At 52.4% G+C, this 19,994-nt stretch overlaps 5 protein-coding genes across 5 annotated transcripts; 2 read left to right on the forward strand and 3 right to left on the reverse strand.

The window, feature by feature from the left end:
* Positions 1-3,411: 3,411 nt before the first annotated feature.
* On the forward strand, positions 3,412-4,971 carry CTAM01_14617 (flavocytochrome c; the record flags this gene model as incomplete). Its single annotated transcript, XM_060530616.1, has 1 exon — positions 3,412-4,971. The coding sequence occupies one exon, from the start codon at positions 3,412-3,414 to the stop codon at positions 4,969-4,971; it is 1,560 nt and encodes a 519-aa protein (XP_060374811.1).
* A 398-nt stretch (positions 4,972-5,369) lies between these two features.
* On the reverse strand, positions 5,370-6,777 carry CTAM01_14618 (subtilase; the record flags this gene model as incomplete). The annotated part of the gene is made up of 3 exons (XM_060530617.1): positions 5,370-5,636; positions 5,718-6,233; positions 6,295-6,777. 3 exons carry the CDS (start codon positions 6,775-6,777, stop codon positions 5,370-5,372), a joined length of 1,266 nt encoding a protein of 421 aa, XP_060374812.1.
* A 2,246-nt stretch (positions 6,778-9,023) lies between these two features.
* On the reverse strand, positions 9,024-10,224 carry CTAM01_14619 (uncharacterized protein; the record flags this gene model as incomplete). Its single annotated transcript, XM_060530618.1, has 4 exons — positions 9,024-9,851; positions 9,905-9,973; positions 10,028-10,130; positions 10,190-10,224. The coding sequence occupies 4 exons, from the start codon at positions 10,222-10,224 to the stop codon at positions 9,024-9,026; spliced, it is 1,035 nt and encodes a 344-aa protein (XP_060374813.1).
* A 1,190-nt stretch (positions 10,225-11,414) lies between these two features.
* On the reverse strand, positions 11,415-13,380 carry CTAM01_14620 (uncharacterized protein; the record flags this gene model as incomplete). Its single annotated transcript, XM_060530619.1, has 4 exons — positions 11,415-12,534; positions 12,599-12,774; positions 12,828-13,291; positions 13,353-13,380. 4 exons carry the CDS (start codon positions 13,378-13,380, stop codon positions 11,415-11,417), a joined length of 1,788 nt encoding a protein of 595 aa, XP_060374814.1.
* A 2,599-nt stretch (positions 13,381-15,979) lies between these two features.
* CTAM01_14621 (uncharacterized protein) lies at positions 15,980-17,389 on the forward strand (the record flags this gene model as incomplete). The annotated part of the gene is made up of 2 exons (XM_060530620.1): positions 15,980-16,128; positions 16,171-17,389. The coding sequence occupies 2 exons, from the start codon at positions 15,980-15,982 to the stop codon at positions 17,387-17,389; spliced, it is 1,368 nt and encodes a 455-aa protein (XP_060374815.1).
* Positions 17,390-19,994: the final 2,605 nt, after the last annotated feature.

The raw sequence follows: 19,994 nt of genomic DNA on the forward strand, positions 1-19,994 counted from the left end.
CGCAAAGACGCCTCCTAAAAGGTCCATGGTGCGATGCCAAGGTTCATAGGGCTCCGTCAGCACGTTGTTCAGGACCCCGTCCCTCAGCAGCCGCCTGCGGCGTGGCGTTCCAGGGCCGCGCTGTTGCACGAAGCCTAGGCTGTCCAGTGGCAGGGGAGAGCGAAGGCTGCTAAGCAACTTCCATTTCTCCGAGATGCGTCCTCCTTTGGAAAGAATCGTCCCACTTCGACGCGGCGTTGAGAGGTGGATTCCCAACCTTTTCGCTGCTGTTGAGGTGCAGCCCCCGTGCACTGGCCTGGCAGAGAGGGAATGATTTCAGGTCAAGCCTGGAGCCGAACCGAGAAAGAATGGGATGGCAGACCGGAGTTTGACGTCGGGCCTCCTTTTCCGTCCGTCGGCTCGTTCGAATGCAAATGTCTGGGGTGATGTGCAGCCAAAGAAGCTAGGACAATCTGTCAGAGGTCTCCTCCTCGATAGGCACTTACTGCATTTCCCAAAGCTAGATGCGTTTTGGGATCCTAGCCTACAAACTTCAAAGTTCAAACAGTTGCATTTAGCCGTTATTGCCTGCATGCCTAGGAGCGGAAGCCGATGCCAAGAAGGGAGGCGCCAACGATCACCACCGGATAACTCGGCAGCACCCAAAATTCAGGCTACCCATGCATGCCCGTGGCATCTCGACGACCAGTGTTGATTGTTTGGCAGGATGGTTGGAAGGGAATTGATAAGATTTCTTTTTGGGGTTGCTGACGGCGCGGATGCAACCCTCACGTCTCCAATTGACTCCCCGGCGAGGCGTCCGCCGTTTCTTCGTGTAGCTAAAGTAAAACAGATGCAGTCTAGCACTCCGTCGTAGGTCGAATGACAAGCGGCCCCTAATGACAATGCGAGGGGGAGTCGTGTTGATTTGGCACCGAGGTATTTCGGTCGATAGCCAGCCAGGAGGTCGGCCGCATTTGCTGCGCTCCATGGTAGTATCGCTTGTAGGAGTAAATTCGGTGACAGGCTTGCAGGCAGCCCCCAGGACGCGGCAGATGATAGACGGGAAAATTGAAAAAGGTCATTGCTTCGCAGTCAATTTCACCGAACGAGGCCCACCAGGCGCGTCCCAACCAACAAGGTATCCTGGTGTCATCTTCCATGCATTTTGAATGAATTCGATAGCCCTCCCACACGATTTTGACAAGGAAGGTTTTCCTATAGCAGAGTCAGCCACTATCACAGTATGCGTATATCTGCGAAGCAAAATATTGTCGCGAACTCCGTCGTCATTTTCAAAAAACATCGCCGACCAATATTGCTTATACGTCAAGGACAGGATTCGAACCTGCGCGACCGAAGCCACTGCCTAAGCTGAAATCAGAAAATCCGATAGCAGGGCAGCCCATTAACCACTCTGGCACCTTGACTGTTGTTGGATAATGATTTAGGGTGCTGGAGGGACCATGTTGTGCAGCGACACCTAGTGGAGATTGGCTAGCTCTCTGTCAACACGACAGGGGCATGCATCCTGCACAGCTGGGTGCCACAAAGCAGCGGCGAGAAGCAGAGCTGCTTCACGGAACTCATTGAAGAGGAAGTCTGACCATGACGAATGGTTACTACGGCTTGTAGCTCTCCTGTAGCAGTCAGTCCGCGACATTAACCGGATAAGGTGTACGGCGATTGTGCCGGTTGCAATGCCGTCACGGCGATCCGATGTCAACTCTCATCATGGCTGTCTCCAGTGTAAGGAAGGCCGCGTCAAAGTAAGGCTCTACAGGTTGGTGAAAAGTGCGCTGAAAGGTCTCCAAATAACAACTTGTCTAGTGTGATGAAGATAAGCCAGTGTGTCGCCGGTGCCGGAAAGAGGGGACGTGTATGCGTCTATCGACATTGACTAGAGTCGCAAGACACATTCTCGAATCTTTCGCTGCAGCAAGGCCGCCCTGATGTGAATAGAGCAGTTGGAATTGGCGACTTTCAGGATATTTTTCTACCACATACGCCAACTCCGAACTGGCCGGGCTCGGACCCGGCAGCCGACTTTCTGCTCGGCCATAATGTCGGTCATTGGGCGGTGTTCCTTGTAAGCCCGCCGAGCCAGTTCGGGGTTCTGTCAGTGTACCAGCAAGTGATCGGGCGACATTTGATGGCACAAAAACTCGTGTATCAAACTGTTTTCGCCTTTTCTGCAATACACCTCGCAACGGTGGAAATTTGACTGGCTCAACCCAGAATGCCCATGTCGAAACGTGTGGTGACTGGTCTTCATCAAAGGGTGTTAGCTTTGGAATCGTTCCGTCCGGCACTCGTGGGGAATTTGACGCCTTCGACTTGCGAAGCAGCGCTGATGGCTGCGGTGCTTCTAGTTGCGTGCTCTTTCGCCCTTCCCTTGGCAGATCCGTCCATGGATACTTAGGGCCACTTGGATCAAGTGATTCAGGTCGCTCGACTGTTCCAAGGGGCTGTCATGCTTTTCCGTCTGGGCCCGAAAGATCTCGACAACAGAGCGCACCAGGCGGCAGTCGGTCATGGTGACGTTGATTAATGAGTTGCCGTGACCAGGTGCGAAAGATTCGGTCATAAGAACTATCTGTGGCATCGACAACCTCGGAGATCGTGAAGTCTCAAAAGGACAGCTCTAGAAGACGCGGGCGTCAAGTTGCTGAAATGACTGAGAAGGGAGCCGCAGCCACCAGGAGAGACTATCATGTTGCCTGCATGTGGTTAGTAACAATTAGCACTTTCTACATCAACCTACTACTAGAGATTCATTGCCACTTGCTTTGGCTGCACACTGGGCTATGTATCTATTCAATGTTCATCCCCAGTAGGCGTGGTGAATTCGTGCCATGCGATCGCTGGTGCAGTAGAGGAACATCACTTGCCTCTTTTCAAGTGGCCTCTGAGCCTCCTTGAGCGTGATAAAGATATGAGATGTCATGAAAGTCTGACCGCAAGGCTGTCGTGACGTTGGACAATGGATGTTGGACGTTGGCGGGGGACATGGAAGACGGGAAGAAGCAGTCACGTGGCACTTCGGTGGTCCTGCAGTTTTTAACATTTGAGGTTCTTCTTCCACAAGGTATCTAGGTACTGATACAAGAAGCAGCACCTTCCCTAGGTACCTAGGCAGTTTAAAAGTCACAAGAGAAGGAAAGAGAGAGGGAGGAAATGGAAAAAGCTGGACTTACCGACCTTCACCGAAGGATACCCCGCTCATCCAGGTATCCCGACTTGTCTCACCGAGGCCCACCTCGAAGCTTCCGAATCTGGCCACCTTCTCTCCCGACGACATCGTACGACTCAAAATCGTCTGACATGTCACCAATTACCCACAGTACTCCGGAGACATGGCTGGCATTCATCACTATATAGTTGCAATCTTACTCACGAGGCGGCCGGTACCTTTCTCCCATTGAAACTGCAATGTTCATCCGTCCGATCCGCCGCTACATCATTGCTCTCGTCTTTGGCATATTCGCAGCCATCCTGGGCATGCTATACCACCGTCCCATCAGCAACGCATTGAACATACTCTCACACACCGCACGATTCTCATCATTGGCTCATATGGCGCAGTCAACCCGCAAACCAGTCATTGTCGTCGGCTCCGGCCTAGCCGGTCTGTCCGCAGCACAGGAGGCGCTCAAGGCCGGTGTATCGGTCCGGATGCTCGACCGTGCCCCGAAGCCTGGCGGCAACAGCATCAAGGCATCGTCCGGCATCAACGGCGCCGGGACCCGCTTTCAAAAGGCCGCCGGTGTGGACAAGGATCACCTCTTTTACGACGACACTGTCCGTTCTGGTGGCAAGCGATTCGCCCAAGGTGAGGGTGTGGTTCAGCGCCCAAAGCTCGTCCAGCTCTTGACCGAGAGCTCTGCGGAAGCTGTCACCTGGCTCGTCGACGAAATTGGTGTTGATCTGAGCGTTGTTGCCCCTCTCGGTGGACACTCCCTTGCTCGAACCCACCGAGGAGCCGGCAAAACCCCGCCAGGAGCAGCTATCGTGACAACTTTGCTTAAGAAGCTTGGGGAGAATCCCGAGTTCCAACTAACAAATTCTGTTGAGGTCACATCGCTCAGTGTCACAGATGGTGTTGTGAATGGTGTGCAATACGTACAAGACGGCGAACAGCACGACTTGGATGGTGCTGTGGTGTTTGCCGTCGGTGGGTTTGCCGGTGACGCTAACGGACTTCTTGCCAAGTACCGCCCGGACCTGGCAGGCATTCCATCAACGAACGATGCACGACCGGCTTCTCATGGTATATTGGAGGCAGTAGGCGCAGAGTTTGTCGACATGGACAGCGTACAGGTACACCCGACAGGGTTCGTTGACCCCAAAGACCCCGAGGTCCGGTACAAGATTCTTGCGGCCGAGATGCTACGCGGAGAGGGCGGCATTCTGCTGTCGGACAAGGGCGAGAGATTCGTGAACGAGATGGAAACGAGGGAACACGTCAGTAAAGCAATTATGAACCTCCCACCCAAAGAGGACGGCGACGTCAAGCAGTGGGACATCACCTTGCTTATGGACCCTGGTACGATTGAGGTCTCTGAGGGTCATTTGGGTTTCTACCTGTGGAAGGGCCTGATGGAGAAGAAGAAGGTTAAGGACCTGAGTCCGGCTATCATCGCCGCGGTAGACGAGTACGCCGCGGCTGTTGCGTCAGGCACCGATTCGGCCTTTGGAAGACGGACGTTTGGCCGATGGAGGCTTCCGGCTGGCGAGGCCAACCGCGAAGAGGAAGTATGCGTGGGCCGCGTCACGCCCATCACTCATTTCACGATGGGAGGCGCATCTTTCAACGAAAATGCCCAAGTGCTGAGGAAGGACAAGACAGCTGTCGATGGCCTGTGGGCTGCTGGAGAAATTACTGGCGGTATCCATGGCGACAACCGCCTGGGAGGCTCATCACTGCTCGAATGCGTGGTCTACGGAAGAATAGCAGGACAACAGGCCGCCAAGGCCGCGACAGGTTCATGATTTTGTAGCCTTTCCCTAATGACGAATGAGTTTAGCCGGGGGAGAATTATTCAGCAAATACTTTCAAAGCCATCCACTTCAACACATGCAAGTGATCGGTTCGTCGATTTGCACCTCATTCACCAAGTACCTAGAATGGTGGACTAGGTTAGTGCATGGGTTGTCCAATGGAGGTGGAGGCAATTCACACATGGTTCGTTGAAGAGGATGGTCTGTACAGATTCAAAGTGAAATCTAATCTACATGATAGAATGTCATAAGCCGGGCCCTTCCCGAGAACCCAAAGCCGTGTCGTCGTTACGTCCGCCGCATCCCCAATGCTACCGGTCCAGTCTATACGGCTTTACGCCAGACTGAGGAAACTCCATCGCCGCTATTTCAACTTCGTCTCCATTCATCTAAGCACGAGGGGCGAACTTCCTGTTCAGCTGTCTGCCAACCACGGAACCGTCCGTGGCCTTGGCGGTGCCGTTTCCAGCAAAGCCGTTGTTGGCGAGCTTGTTGACAGTCTGGCGGGGCACTTGGCTGATGGCACCGTCGAGCGCCGTCTCGGCGATGTAGCTGCACAGCTGGACGGGGTCCGAAGGCGCCGAGCCGAGGCCGAGGAGGTAGGCTGCGAGACCGGCGATGTGGGGGCTCGCCATGGACGTACCGGAGATTGTGTTCTACACATTCACGAGTCAGTCTGCTTTCCTCGGAGAGATCATCATAGATGGGAAACATCACGTGAAAAGGGGTAAGCTTACAGTCTTTCCACCGGGCCAGGTGCTCATAATGTTAGTGCCAGGCGCCAGGATATCAACAGAAGCTCCAAAGTTGGAGTACTCCGCCAAAGTGTCAGTCTTGGTCGTCGCCCCGACAGTACACACGCTCTCCTCGCTCGCAGGCGAAGAAGTAGATGCATCCGCCGCCTCATTGCCCGCAGCAACAGCCAAGAAGTGGCCCGCCTTCACAATCGCCGCAGCGGCCTGGTTCACGGCCGTTGAGGTCTGCCCGCCGAGCGACATGTTGACGACGACGCCCTTGGCGCAGCCCGTCTGGCCGGCGGCGTCGGTCGCGACAAAGTCCATACCAGCGATGACGCCCGAGTTGGTGCCCTCGCCGTTGGAGTCGAGGACCTTCACGGCGAAGAGCTTGGTCTTCTTGGCGACGCCGTAGGTTGCGGAGCCGACTGTGCCGGCGACGTGGGTGCCGTGGCCCTGGCCGTCCGTGTCTGAGCTGTCAGCGAAGTTTGCGAGGAAGGTGGCGCGGCCTTCAAAGTCCTGTGAAGAGGTCAGCTTTGCAGGTCTCGCTTGTTGGGTATGAGGTTGGTCGAAGACTCACTGGGTGCTCGATATCAATGCCGGTATCTACAATGTAAGCACAGGTGCCCTCTCCGGCGCTCTCATCGTAGCTATACGTAGTCGAACCCGGCGCTGTGCTGGACAATCTGGCAAGACCCCATGGCGCGCTCCTCTGCGTAGTCTTGATCGTCACGATGGCGTCCTGCTCGATAAAGTCGACGTCCGGGTCATTCTGGAGGCTCTCGAGTTCGGTCGCGTTCAGCGTAGACGCGAATCCGCGGAGGTAGGGGATGCTGCCACTCTCGCTACCGGCAAAGTTGTAGACGTGGTCGGCGTCAGCGGAGAAGGTCTTCATGACGCTTTGAAGAGCGCCGGTCTTGGCCTCATTCTTGAGGCGGACGATGTACTTGTCCGCCACGAGAGTTGCGCCCCGCGGCTTGATGAGGGGTGCGGGCTGAGCGCGGCGTGAGGGAGCCGCGACGGCGGCGAGGGGGAGGAGGGCGAGGATTGTTGCGGCGTGCATCGTGACGTTGGGTTTGGGTGTCAGTGAGGCGTTGAGATGAGCGAGTGAGTTGTATAGTGAGCGAGTGGATGGTGTCTAAACGAATGGCTGTGACCTGTGATATGATTGAGAAGCCTAGCTGAGTGTTGAAGGCGATGCTTGATGAACACGATATCCAAGGTGCAGCAGACCGACCGGTCTTATACCATCCTTCGTCCATCTGCATGATCCCATGGACCATGATCCAGCGCACTGCAGCAACGCTATCTGAGCTGCTTTACGAACTATTCCTTTTCCCTTCCGCAGTGACCGCATCGAGTGGCCATTCACCCTTCCAAGTCGGGCAGGTGGGCAGATCCGCAGTCGATGACAGCTCGAATCCAAGCCCTTCAAGCGAGCCGCATCCATGACCCGACGCTCTCGTTGGAAGAGACGCATCGTGGGCCCCCTGTAGCGGTTTGAATTAAAGGGACCCGCGGTGAGAAGTGCCGAGGACCAACCAGGAGGCCGCAGAGAGCCTCAAGTCGAGACGCAAGTTCACCGCCGGGGCCCAGGGGCGGGAAAACTGCTGGTGTACTAGACCGGACCAACAGGGCTGGTGAGCTGGTCGCTGTGATGCGTTGGTGTGCGTTGGTTACAATGTCGTGTTGGGCGCTGCGGACACGGGGTGTTGGGATGTCGATCCCCCTCTTCCGTCCAGGAACATCTTCTGCACCTCCTCGACACGGCAGTGGCTTTGCGGATCGGGCGAGGTAGCAGCTGCGCTAGAGACCCATGTTCCATTTTCGAGAACGAATCCTAAGGGCAACTTAAACTGTGAGGCAACAACAAGTCGCTATTATCAGGTTACGGCGATGGGGCATTGTTGATGATCGTACAGCCTTTATTCCCCCTTCTCCCCTTGATCTCGCAGCAGAACAGCCTAATGCTAAGTGTTAGCTGCGCTCACATGAGTGGTTGATTGGGTTATATCGCCTCAAAATTAAGCATGAGCTGCCACAACGCTGGCGGGTCTCTGGGACATGGGGGAGAGAACCAATCCCGGCCGGAGGATAGCTTCAATGACCTTTTACCCACAAGACTTGGAGAGGCGATCTCCAGGGGTCCTTGAGGCTCTGATTCGCCCTGCGCCAGACGCCGCCCAGAAACGACCCGACATGCGGATCTTCGTGTCTCACTTCTTTGTGTACTACGTAGCCAACCAACGTTTCCTTTTCTCTCAAGTAAGAGATGGTGCGGGTTAACGGGGGTCGTGCGGTTAAGTCTGCGGCGGGAAAAAGAAGCATAGCCTAGGGTGAGCTTTATCGGGCGGTGCCATGTAGGGACCAGGTCGTCACCTGATGCTTGTATAACGGCTAGGGTTTGTTGGGACGTCTACGGGTGGTGATTTGCGTAGCTTCGTCCGACCGTCGATGGGTCTGTCTTATTGCGAATCTTCCGTCATGTTACAGGTCTTCTTATCGGATGGTTGACGGGATCCAAGCGGATCCTCGCGAACCGTAGATTGGCATCACGTGGAAATTAGGTCGCGACCAATTGTATCGCCAAACTTCTGTTTGTTTCTCGATGAGATACTTGATAGACGTCTGCCAAGCAGAATCATGTCGCACTTGTCGATGGTGCGATTGTTCCCAGCAGAGGGGACTTTTGCTACGACGGGGATCTTGGTGAGAGATGGACCATCCAACCCACTTGATATTATCTCGATGCCATCCATCTCTGAGCTTTGGGTTCAGTCACATGGGTTTCTAGTTTGGACCTGCCAATCGTGGTAGTACTGGACGGTTCGGTGCTGACTCGATGTTGCACGTACATACACAAGGACAATACGATGCGGGTGGCCGTGATGCCCGGAGCCCGGAGCCGGCGAAGCGTTGTCTCACGGTCGATACACCACAATTCAGATAGAGTCATGTGAGACAAGATAAGAGGCCAAAGCAAGATCGAGCTGGTTGAGGCGACTTCCACTCTTCTTGCCGCTGTCATCCTACCCAACGTTCGGAGTACTTTAGAGCATTTCCGTCGAATCTCATGATCCTCCAAACTGTGCTCAGATTTCCTTCATAAGATCACCGGGAGCGTAGAAAGAATGGTTGATATTTCACGATTTGCCCAAAGTTTTCCAGGAATTCTTTTCATTTTACTCTAAAGAATGACAACTACTGATCTAGAACGACAGACTGTTCCTGGAGCGGGTACAAGCATGCGCTCGATTTAGTGGAATCTCACATCGAAACGATACCTAAGATGTCTGTATTATGGCAACTTTAGGCCTTGACAGCAGACTGAAGCTTCAAGCGGCGGAAGCCACCGCGGCAAGAAACCTCATTCTGAAGCTCAACCATTCTCTTCTGGTCTCCAGTAGGGTCCGCAGAGTCCTCATCCAGAGTCCACTCGAGGAACTCGTTGGTGTAGTTGGGCTTGAAGCTCTCGTCCAGGACACCAAGTCTCTTACCGTACTTGGTAACCTTGGTCCAGTCTCGCTGAACATTCTTCAGGTCGTGCGAGAAGTAGGCAAAGCTGCGCTCAAAGATCTTGCGGTTCAGGTCGGAGCCCATGACGGGCTTGAAGTCGACATACTCCTTCCACGCCTGCTCCGGGTCCTCCAGCACGAAGTCCGTCGCCTTCTTGACGGCTTTCATGAACTTGCGCACCTTGTCCGGGTTCTCGGCGATGAAGGACTCGTTGCCGATGTACAGGATGGTGCAGAAGCAGCAGCATCCAAGCTCGGCGAGCTCGTCGATGCGAAGCATCTGCACGTCCGTCTTGGGACGGCCCTGAGCGGCGAGCCACTCCTCAAGCTCGACCATCTGGACGTTCTCCAGACCGATGCCGGCGTCAATGGTGCCCTCGATGATGGCCTTGGAGACGTTCATGCCGCAGCGCACGGCGGTGTACTCATCGGGTGTCATACCGTAGTGCGATGTCAGCTCATCGATCTGAATCTTGCCGAATTCGCCGACGTAGCCGATGCGCTTGCCCTTGAGGGAGCGGAAGTCGGTGGTGATGCCCGAGTCCTTGAGGTAGACGACGCCGGTGAAGGGCTCGTCGAGGAGACTGCCGATCGACAGGACGGGGAAGTCGCGAGCCTTGGCCTGAATATGGAATTAGTTTGGAATGTTACAGGACGCATGAGGACAAAGCATACGGCAAGGGTGTGAATCATGGCCTTGAAGCCGAGGTCGACTTTGCCGGTACCGATGATCTCGGTGACATCCTGCGATGTGATCAGCGGGCACTCTTTGAGGTATCCCGATCAGGAAATCCATACGCTGGGGTCGTTGGGCTCAAGAAGAGCGACCTTGATGCCTTCTTCTTTGAAGTATCCCTTGGCCTGAGCCAGATACAGCGGGGCGTGGTAGGGCGTAGCGTGCCTGACGACTTCGTCAACTCACATTCGTAACAGTCATCACGCGCGCAGGGCAATCCTAACCAGTTGGTGAGGAAAGTGATCTTATCAGTCGACATTTTGAGAGATCAAGCGTGATGCTGCACGGGTTAGTACACTCAAGTTCTCATCACTCGTGCATGGGGGCAGGGATTGCCAAAGAAGCATGTCCTTTCGCTGGTATTATCCAGATCAAGTTCACCGGTATTTCTCAGATCAACTCATTTCCTGGGCCCGAACCCACCCAAGTGCGCTTCTCGATCGATGAAAGATATCGAGAAGGATTTGGGTGCAGGACACAGTAGACGAGTTGAACACCCGGATGCGTTCTTCTCTTACTTTACCTCGATCTGTAGATGTTTCCATTGCGATAGATGCCATGGCTCTTTGACGCGAGCGTCGTACCAGGTCTTGGTTTGGTGTGTGATTATTGGTGGTTGATGATAGTGAGAATATCAATCGTGAGTATTTTGACGAAGACAAAATCACCAGACGGTGCAAAATGCGGGAGACATGAGGGTGATATATCGCTCGTCGGGAGGGGTAAGTTCCTGATCGCTTAGACCTTTGCATAATCCCCTCACTTGGCCGAAGCTAATTATGCATTTCGGCCTGGCATCCGGTTGCCGGACCAGTCCAACTGCGTCATTCTTCATTCGTCGTGAGTGACTTTGAGCTGGCGCCGAAAAACGTGTGCTTGTGAATTAAAATGGATCGTGATGCAGAAGTAGTGGCCTGATCCTACGTCTGCCCAATCATTATTTGGCCATTCCATTCAAGTGACGATCCTCTTGGTACCAGAATGTATCACAAAAGTGGTCTCGTAGGCTCAATTCTGCCCCAAGAAATCAAACGGACCTGACCACGGAGCCGCAATTCGTCAGAGGATTTCCCAACAGGATCACTCGCTCGAATCCCTTAATAGGGTGTGCCGAATAGCTACCCACAAAACATGCTTTGGATACGTAATAGAACATGAGCAAAATGTCTCATTCTCGGGGTTGCTCCGCGCATCCGTGTCTGCCACCGTGGGCGCCGGGTTACTCCGGGATGGGAATGGAATAGATCCTTCAAGACCTCCGGTCCCGCACCGAGCCGGCTTAGGCCGATGTTGGCCGTGCTTTGACTGTGTTGCACAATAGTGCCGATGACAGTGCATACGTTGCATAAATCTGGATAATTCAGAGCAGCGGGCTGACGAACTGGTGACAGTAATGAGTTGACCCCACGTTGATTACTATCAAAGCACAAGCATCCATCACTTCGCCGGTCACTTCGTCGGCGTTGACGGCGCAGTAGACTCACGGCCCGTCCCTGGCCGCTGTTGGCTCATCTCAATCATCCCAGAGTCACTTGTCGCATGATATCGCCGCTCCTCCATATGCAGGTCGTACAGCCCTCCTTCCTTGGACACCAGAGTATCGCGATAGATCCATAATGACTTATACCGTGGCTCACCAGTGAACCCTTTCTCACTGGGCGCGCTCGTCGTCCGATCCCGAATCGCCATCGTCCTCATCACCTGTGCCATTTCAACCGCACCACCATCGGGCACCACGACCCGGTTGGCCACCAATGCAGCCACAATGCCGAGAACAAGCTGAAGTGAGGCCGTAAGGATCAAAATCAGGTTGATCATCCCCCAGTGTGAGACGTTGAGCTTCGTGCCCTTCATAGGCATGGTCCCCTCGATAACAAGATTCGTATTACTGTCAGCGCTGATTGCGACCACCCCGATAGCAAACCGCGATAGCATTGCCTCCATATCCGAGGTTGTCCCATTCATAGGTGTGCCAAACACCGACTCGGACGGATACATCTGATACTGAAAATTGGTATCATTGACGAAAGACGAGGCAGCGTATCCTTGTAGAGCGATGCCGGCTGAGGCCAAAGACGTGAGGTTGGCGCCGATCTGGTGCTCGGCACGGGTGGCGTTCGCGACTTGACCGATTGTCACATTGCAGCTGTAGTACCAAGGTGAGGTATCCGATGCCTCGAATGCCATGACCATGGAGCATCCTGTCCCGCAGTCGAACTGGCTGTAGGTCATGAAGGTCGTCTGGTCGGTTCCGCCTCTGTTCGGGATGAAGATATCCCAGGATCGGTTGTTTTCGAGTGCTACCGTCACGTTGGTAGTCGTGCCGTTGCCGCCGCCTATGACGGGCCAGGCTGTGCATTTCGCCGTGGAGTTGACGCTCCGGTCTGTTGCGACGGTGACTGGGTTGGCGTCAGGATCCTTGATGGAGGCTGTGGAGGTTTCGTAAAAGACATATTTGCACACCGTATCTGTGCAGAACATCAGGGGATCACTCGGGACGTGGATCGCTCTGGCTAATGGGGCAGCTGATATTTCCGCCGTGTCGTAAGCTAGAGAAATGGTTCCGTAGCTTGGAAATTGTCAGCTGTCAGTTCGTAGATATGGAGGATCTTGGGACTCTAAACAAGACCGACCTGTTCGCTGTGTACTGTAGAGCACCTAGAGCTTGAGTCTTGGACTTGACGACCTTCTCAGTTTCGATGGACGCCATGTTGGCGATAGACACATTGCCTGGTACCAATAGAGCCCGCTTATCGGCTGTATCTGTCGAGTAACAGAGGCCGATTGCTGCGAGACCTACTTGAGAGCCCTTGACGATCCGGTTAGTGACATCGCTCCATACGAGGCCTCAAACTCCCTTACGATTGTCAAGATGAGCCATCCAACGGCAGCAAGATGGATCGACCACCTTTTTGACCTCGCTGCCAATGCAATGGTGTGCTTTAGGTTGTCGGCCTGCAAGATCAATTCCACCTTTCTCTTCGACCTGTACCGACGGCTTAGGATCCACCATCTCAGCTCGGCCACCATGTGGTTGAGACTACTCGCCACTGCGAGACCCAGCGCAATCGAGAGACCGGTGATGAGGGCGTTGTACTGTCGCTTCGTTGTTTGTGTCATGACAGTCTTGTTGGAGTAGGTCCATATGACGACGTAGATCGAAATAATAATGACCATCGTGATTGCCCATCGTGACAGAACCTTCCCCAGTACCTTCATCTTCGACTGTCGGCTTGCGGGCAGGCCGCGGAAGTGACCATTGTCGGCATCGTTGCGGAGAATCGAGGCGTTTTCCAGTTCATCCTGGGCTGTCAAAGTTGGCAGCGCTGGAAGCCATTCACGTTAGCAACCGGTCTCCATATGGCGACGGGACCCTCGATGACATACTTTGCGCTCTTCTGAATGGGTAAGGCATCGTGTGAGCCGTCTAGAGGGCTGGCCTCCCAATGGTTGAAGCGGTATGCACGTGCACGTGAGCGATTGCCTATGAAGGCATCTGCGGTAATCGACAATGTCCACAAGACACCTCGAACGAGAAATGCAAGGTTAATGTCACGAAGGATACCGTAGGGAATGACATCTTTAAAGCTCTCCCGTGTGGATGTGGATACAACCCCAAGATGGAGACCAAGTCCAGCCCACTTAGCCTGGCTTCTAAATTCCTGAACGTCAAACAACAGGCCTGTTGCCGGCCGGTTGCACCGACCGGGGCAATGCCGTTCGTCGAGAACGCGCCCCCACAGGGCACGCCGAGTCCTCTCCAAGAGGCCGTGGTATTCAAGGGAAATTTCGAACACGCAAACTGAGACATGCAAGATCTTGATGGGCGGTATAAGACCCCAAGAAATAGCCACCTTTACGATACATTTCTACAACAATAAATTCTGTCGAAGAAGTCATTGTCTAAAACTTGAAGAAAGCAACAACGCCTCCAGCGACGATGCGCCAAAAATATCAAGGACTCGGCAGAACCCGCGACAGTGGTCCGCCACAGCCGCGATTGATGATTCATGCGCTTCAGGGGTTCCAGGGCTGAGAGTCAGGCCGACAGCCCTGCCAGCTCGAAAACGGACAGCCCGAGATGACATCTTTGCTCTTCTAGGAGGCAAGAAACTAGGGACCTTTCGCGTGGATCCGAATACCTAATGGGGCCTAAGCTGAGGTCTTGATCCTAGCGATTGTCCGATGAGTCTAAAGTCTAAACTCTCCTGAAGCGGACCCGCGCAAGCCGCCGTCCGCAGTTCACAGGCAACTGGCCCAGAAATCTTTTTCCAGCACGCAAGTCTGAGTTTCTAGGCCTGGAGAATGCTCCAAGCTTTCGTAATCTTAACCGACTCTCGAACATTCCTCTGGATTTGGAACACCGGCCGACGCGTTCCAATGCCAGTGATGTGTCTTGCTGTTCAAAACACGTGCTCACTCAGCCGCTGAGTAGAAAAAGCAGAGCTGTCGCCCCTGATGCGCCATTCAAGAGTCTGGCGTGAGTGACGCGGACACTGCAGCAACCAAGAGCGATTGAGCCGAACCAACAAAGGCCACCTACCGGAACACCGCCAAAACGCTCAGCCGCTGGGATTTGTTACAAGTACTCCGTAGACGTTGACAGATTGACATGGTTTTGTCTCCCGCTATGCTAGTGCCCCGTTCGGACGAGAGTGCCGAATGGCTGGGCCGTATTAAGGGGGGTGTCTCGCAGCCCGCGCGCACCGCTGCCAGGGCCGACCTTGTCCAGAGCTGGCCCCACGTGGCCGGCATATGGAACTCCACAATCATTTTATCAATCAGCTCAAATACTCTATATTCATTTTTGCAAATAACATATGGCTTGTATGTCAGCAGTCGCGGAGCGTTGCTCTCTATTTTCCGTGGCAATTATATTGGTCCGGAGAGACTCAAAGTCGCGCAATTTATTACTCAACTTGTCCTGCCAAGTTGTTGAAGAGTAGACAATGTCGGAGGATGTTCTCTGTCAGCGAGATTGATTAAACCTCATATCTTGTACTTACTGTCGCGCGCCTCAGTCGAGGTGCCTTCGCGGGATCGGCTCTCAAGGTAAGCTACTCCGTAAGGTATCTCGAGCTCGCATGTGTATTTAGCCTTGACCTGAATGAGCGCCTGCGAGATCTAATGCGGGTAGATGAGTGAGATCCAGTCATGTGGCGGATTGGCCTTGGAAGCGGGGCCAAGTTCTACCTCACGTTGGTTTGCAGCCTGACGATAACCAAATTAATTCCAGTATGCCTTTGAAGAACATGGGCTATTACTTCATGACATATCCGCTAACGGAACGTACACTTGACTGTGACTCGAACATGTCTACGGACACGACGTTTCTATGCTCTATTTGCAAGCAGGTAGTTCAGCCAACATCGAGCCACTCCACCTCTAGTCCTTGGATCACGCCACCAGACCAAACTCTCGACGCCTTTCGAAAGGCAGTATTACGAGACTGCTTCATCTGCTCAAAATTATGGAACTTAAGTGAGCTGCACAGGATAGGGTGGGAGTCCTTAGATCCCCAATTATGGCGGCCATTGTCGTTCAGAGTCGACAAGGAATATTATGAGGGTAATGATATTCTCCACCAGATCAGAGTGATAGTCATGTACCGAGATCCCACGCAGACCCATAGCGAACGTAGTACAGAATTACGATTCAGGCTGATTCCTTCATCTGGTATGTTCGACTACTCAACATATCGATGCCCAATCCAACACTCCAAGTAAAATGCACAGCAACTGCTAACATTACCGACAGAGAGAGAATACGAAGATCTTTTCTCGTTCGACAAGATTGACGAAAGCACTGGCTCCACAGGAACTCTTGACTTAGCTCATTCCTGGTTTTCGGAGTGTTTCCATGGCCATGATTAATGCAAGCGGCTGCCTACCTCGGCCGCCAAATGGCTGCCAACTCGCCTGGTCGACATAGGTTCCAGGGGGGAGACAACCTGGAGACTTGTTGTAAGGTCAGAGAATTCAAAACTCAAGCGCTATCAACCGCGGCCTCAGTATATGACCTTGAGTTACCGGTGGGGTACCGAACCTCAAAAGTTGGTTTTGTCATCACACAACCTGGATTTACTGGGTCGTGGAAGTCCCATTGTGCAACTACCGCAAACATTCCAGGACTTGGTTGTAGTTGCACATCATCTTGGCATCCGGTATGTCTGGATAGATTGTTTATGCATCATACAAGACTCCAGGAATGACTGGGAGAAGGAAGCGCTCACGATGAGAGAAGTATACAGTAATGCAGCGTGCAACGTTGCAGCATCTGCTTCGAGTAGCCCTGCTGGCGGATTGTTCCGATCTCGTGTCACAAAGAACATCCGGCCGGGCATCGTCAAGTCAAACCTCGCTTTCCAAGAACCCGGGGAGTTCTACATGTTTGATAAAGGATATTGGGATCGCCACCTCCTGTATGGTGCTCTGCACACCAGGGGATGGGTGTTCCAGGAGCGGTTCTTATCACCGCGACAAATCTACTTCACAAGAAGTCAAGTTATGTGGGAATGCTTAGAGGAACACAAATGCGAGGGATTTCCACGAGGAATTCCACTTCATGAATCCTCGAAAAGCATAAAACGCCTCCTTCCACCACAAAGAAATGACGATGAGACCAAAGTTGAAGGCCTCATGCCATTCGATACTTTGGATCTTTGGATTGATATCGTCGCTACTTACTCCAAGTGCGAATTCAGCGTCAAAGAGGACAAGCTTTACGCCCTAGGGGGCATTGCCAAGCTCTTCCAGGAAGTTACAGGTGACACCTATCTTGCTGGCTTGTGGCGCTCACGTCTTCTACATCAGCTAGATTGGTATACATTGATGCCACAGCCGAGGATCATGAGCAAATACAGAGCTCCATCCTGGTCATGGGCATCTGTTGATGGGCCAGTACAGCCAACACACCCTGCTCACGGATATCACTTTCTAGAAGAGGTAATGGACGCAAGTGTGACAACGACAAGTGCGGGAAACGACTTGGTCAATGCAATCGGTGGTAGCATAACACTGCGAGCGAAGGTGTATGATGCAACTTATGAGCGAGAATACCCACTTACAAACGATGGGCTCATCCATTTCGGCTCTAAAGACAAGGCCTTCCCTCCATTTACGACATGGCCTTACCTTGATGCAGTTGAGGACAATCTGAAAAAGAGCGGTCACACATCACTACTGCCCTTAAGAAATCAGGAAGTCAATTGGGAGGATCTTGAAAGGGACCAGTCTGGTGATACAAATGGCGTTACTTGTCTCATCCTGGAGAAAGTTGGCGCGTCCAAAAACACGTATCGTAAGATCGGATGGATGTACCTTTGGGGAGGAAGATCTCATGGTAAAGAAAACCAAGATGTCATAGACGCTATTCTTTCAGCCCATGAGAGTGATCGAGGATGGACACAGATCATTTTGGTTTGAAGAGTGAACTAAAGCAGAAAACCCCTGAAGCCTTTTCGATAATACCTGTACCGCTTTCTTCTGGGGGACATTTATTAATGCAAAGCAGATCCAGCCCATGCCACGCTTTGACATGATGAATCTAAAGCAACAAGGTGGTATAATATCCAGTATGAAACTCTGACACGACATGTTCTTAGTCGTTGGCCGTTCTCTCCACAACTCGGTAGCCCACAAGTAGGATGTTCTCGCCTGACGGCATCTAACATGATTTATTGTTCTCATGTACGAGGTCAAAGGCCGTTATGGATGCATCGTTGCCGTCTCTGAACACATTGCATCGAGATCACACCATTATCCGTTTGCTTCACCTGTAAGTCCTACTTTGAAGGCAAATTTCAACCTCAACGATAAATAATATCTGTGGATTTCAGAAATTAGATGTGTGAACTCAGAAATTTTCATCGCGCGGGGCTTGTTTCGACAAAGTTCGATGCCATTTCTTTTACCGTTGCAGTCATCCCAGGTTTTCATGCTCTGCGGATGATCATGGTAGATCAATGGATTCGATGATAATTGTCATTAAATAAGAACTCGAGACATGATTCAATACGCATACCGACATAAAAAATCTATAGTCTTTTTCTCTGCAAATACTATGTTCCACTTCAGCGCAGTTTTGATCTGACAACGTGGTATTTGAAGCCGTCGAGAAACGGAGCTTAGGGGCCAATATCATACGATGCCTTGCAAGAATCTGCAAGCATACTTTTGATCTTAAATCTAGCTTCAGCTTTACTTTGACGATTAAGAACCGATTTAACATAGCGGATGCAATTGAAAACGCCTTGTCTCGCTGTAGTACCTAGGTCTATGATCAACCAAGGAAGAAATTAATCCTTGAACAACCAGACATAATTTGGAGGTTCGATGCCGTATTATAAAATGATTCTCTGGATTACAATACCCGTAGTACTCTTTAATCTCACATCTATATTACGCGGGCTAAAAGAGATGTAGCGTTCTATCGGATCCACGCAAGCAAATACAAAACCAGCGAAGCCCAATCCGTAGCTGCGTCATGGACGTGGTGATAGCATACTGACATAGCTATAACAAGGCAAAGTAATCGAAATCAATATCGCTTTCAGCCAAGTCATGCCATGTCACTATTAGTGACAAACAGAGAGCGATGGACTTACCAGCAAATAACGGCCGATTCAGTAACCCACAAGACCTACCCCATGCCCGCGGCCGGTGAAGTATGTATCACCAGCACATATCATCCATTGGCGAGTAAAATTTTTGATGTAAACTTCAGAACTCATGCATAGTTCTTTACACAGAAAAGGCGAGAAATGCAAGCATTGAAAGTTAATTGACTTCAGCTCAGTTCTTGTTAAATGCTGTGGGCCAAGAACTCACCTTTGTTTAGACGCAACATTCTTTCATTCAAGAAACTACCTACTTTAATTACTCTAGAAACTCAAGGACAGCTACAAATCGTTGGAATTCAACAGGGAGAAAAATCATAAAAATGGTAGATACTTAGGTTCGAGTACTAGTTAATGCTATTTCTTCCATCCACTACTTAACCTGTGGAACACTGACGGGACTGGAGCCTCTGCCGAAACCAAGTCAGAAACTATGACCAACTCCTGGCTCAGCCGTACCCCTGACTTGTCGGAAACAATCCGTGATCCGCCGGCCTAGACCGCGGGAAAAAGACGATGAGAGTTCCTTAGTCATTGTAAGTGCCCCAGTCGGGCGCAAATAAGCTTACTGCCAAAGCAGATTTGAACGCCGTTGCGAATTAACGCCCCGACATGGAGTTCCGGGAGGAATGACTCGGCCCAAGGGTCAGTTACGAATCGCCGTTCCTTGGTCCGTTGGTTGATCGAAGCTTCCACAGGACACCCTTTAGATACGAATTGAGTCCGAGTTAGACATTCGGCATCTTGGCCATTGAGGAGCATTCAATCATTGGTCCCGGGATTCGGCAACTGAGTAAGGGACACATGTCTCTGAAGCCTGCCATCTACCCGAGGCCAAGCTCGACCACCCCCGCCTTCCGTTTTCTTACAGCGATCGAATCGATTCTTCCCCCCTTCGCCCTCGATTTCCAGCTGATGTATCACCCGATGACCAATCATTCCAATTCCTCTTCCTCGCATTCCGTGACAGATAGTTGGGCTGAGCACACCGGCAGACTGGGAGCAGCCCCGGATAGTGACGGAATGGACACCGACAGTAGTAACTGCCAACTGATCACCCGACATACCTGCGTCGGGAGACTTGCCGTCAATCATTCAGTCCGATTCGCAAATTCTGGTCTTTTCGTCACAGATCTAGACTTCTAGGGTATTCGAGTAGCCCGTAAGTCAGATTTTCCCGTTCGGGAACATTGTGTACCGAACCCCTGGTGAGCTTATTAGTCGGCCGTGCCGGGCTATCCTGTGTCGTGGCACTGCATCTACTGCAACACTTAGGCAAACGTCCGAACTGTCAAAAGGGCAACCCTTGAATCCGAAGTATTGGTGGTGGTCTGAGACGGAGCGTGTACCAGACCCTCCTCTGTGCACAGGCACACGGCCCCGTGGCCGGAATGGGGGGCACGACAGGGAAT

The sequence above is a fragment of the Colletotrichum tamarilloi genome (genome assembly GCF_030869305.1).
Source record: "Colletotrichum tamarilloi strain Tom-12 chromosome Unknown Scaffold_128.1, whole genome shotgun sequence".
Classification (NCBI taxonomy): domain Eukaryota; kingdom Fungi; phylum Ascomycota; class Sordariomycetes; order Glomerellales; family Glomerellaceae; genus Colletotrichum; species Colletotrichum tamarilloi.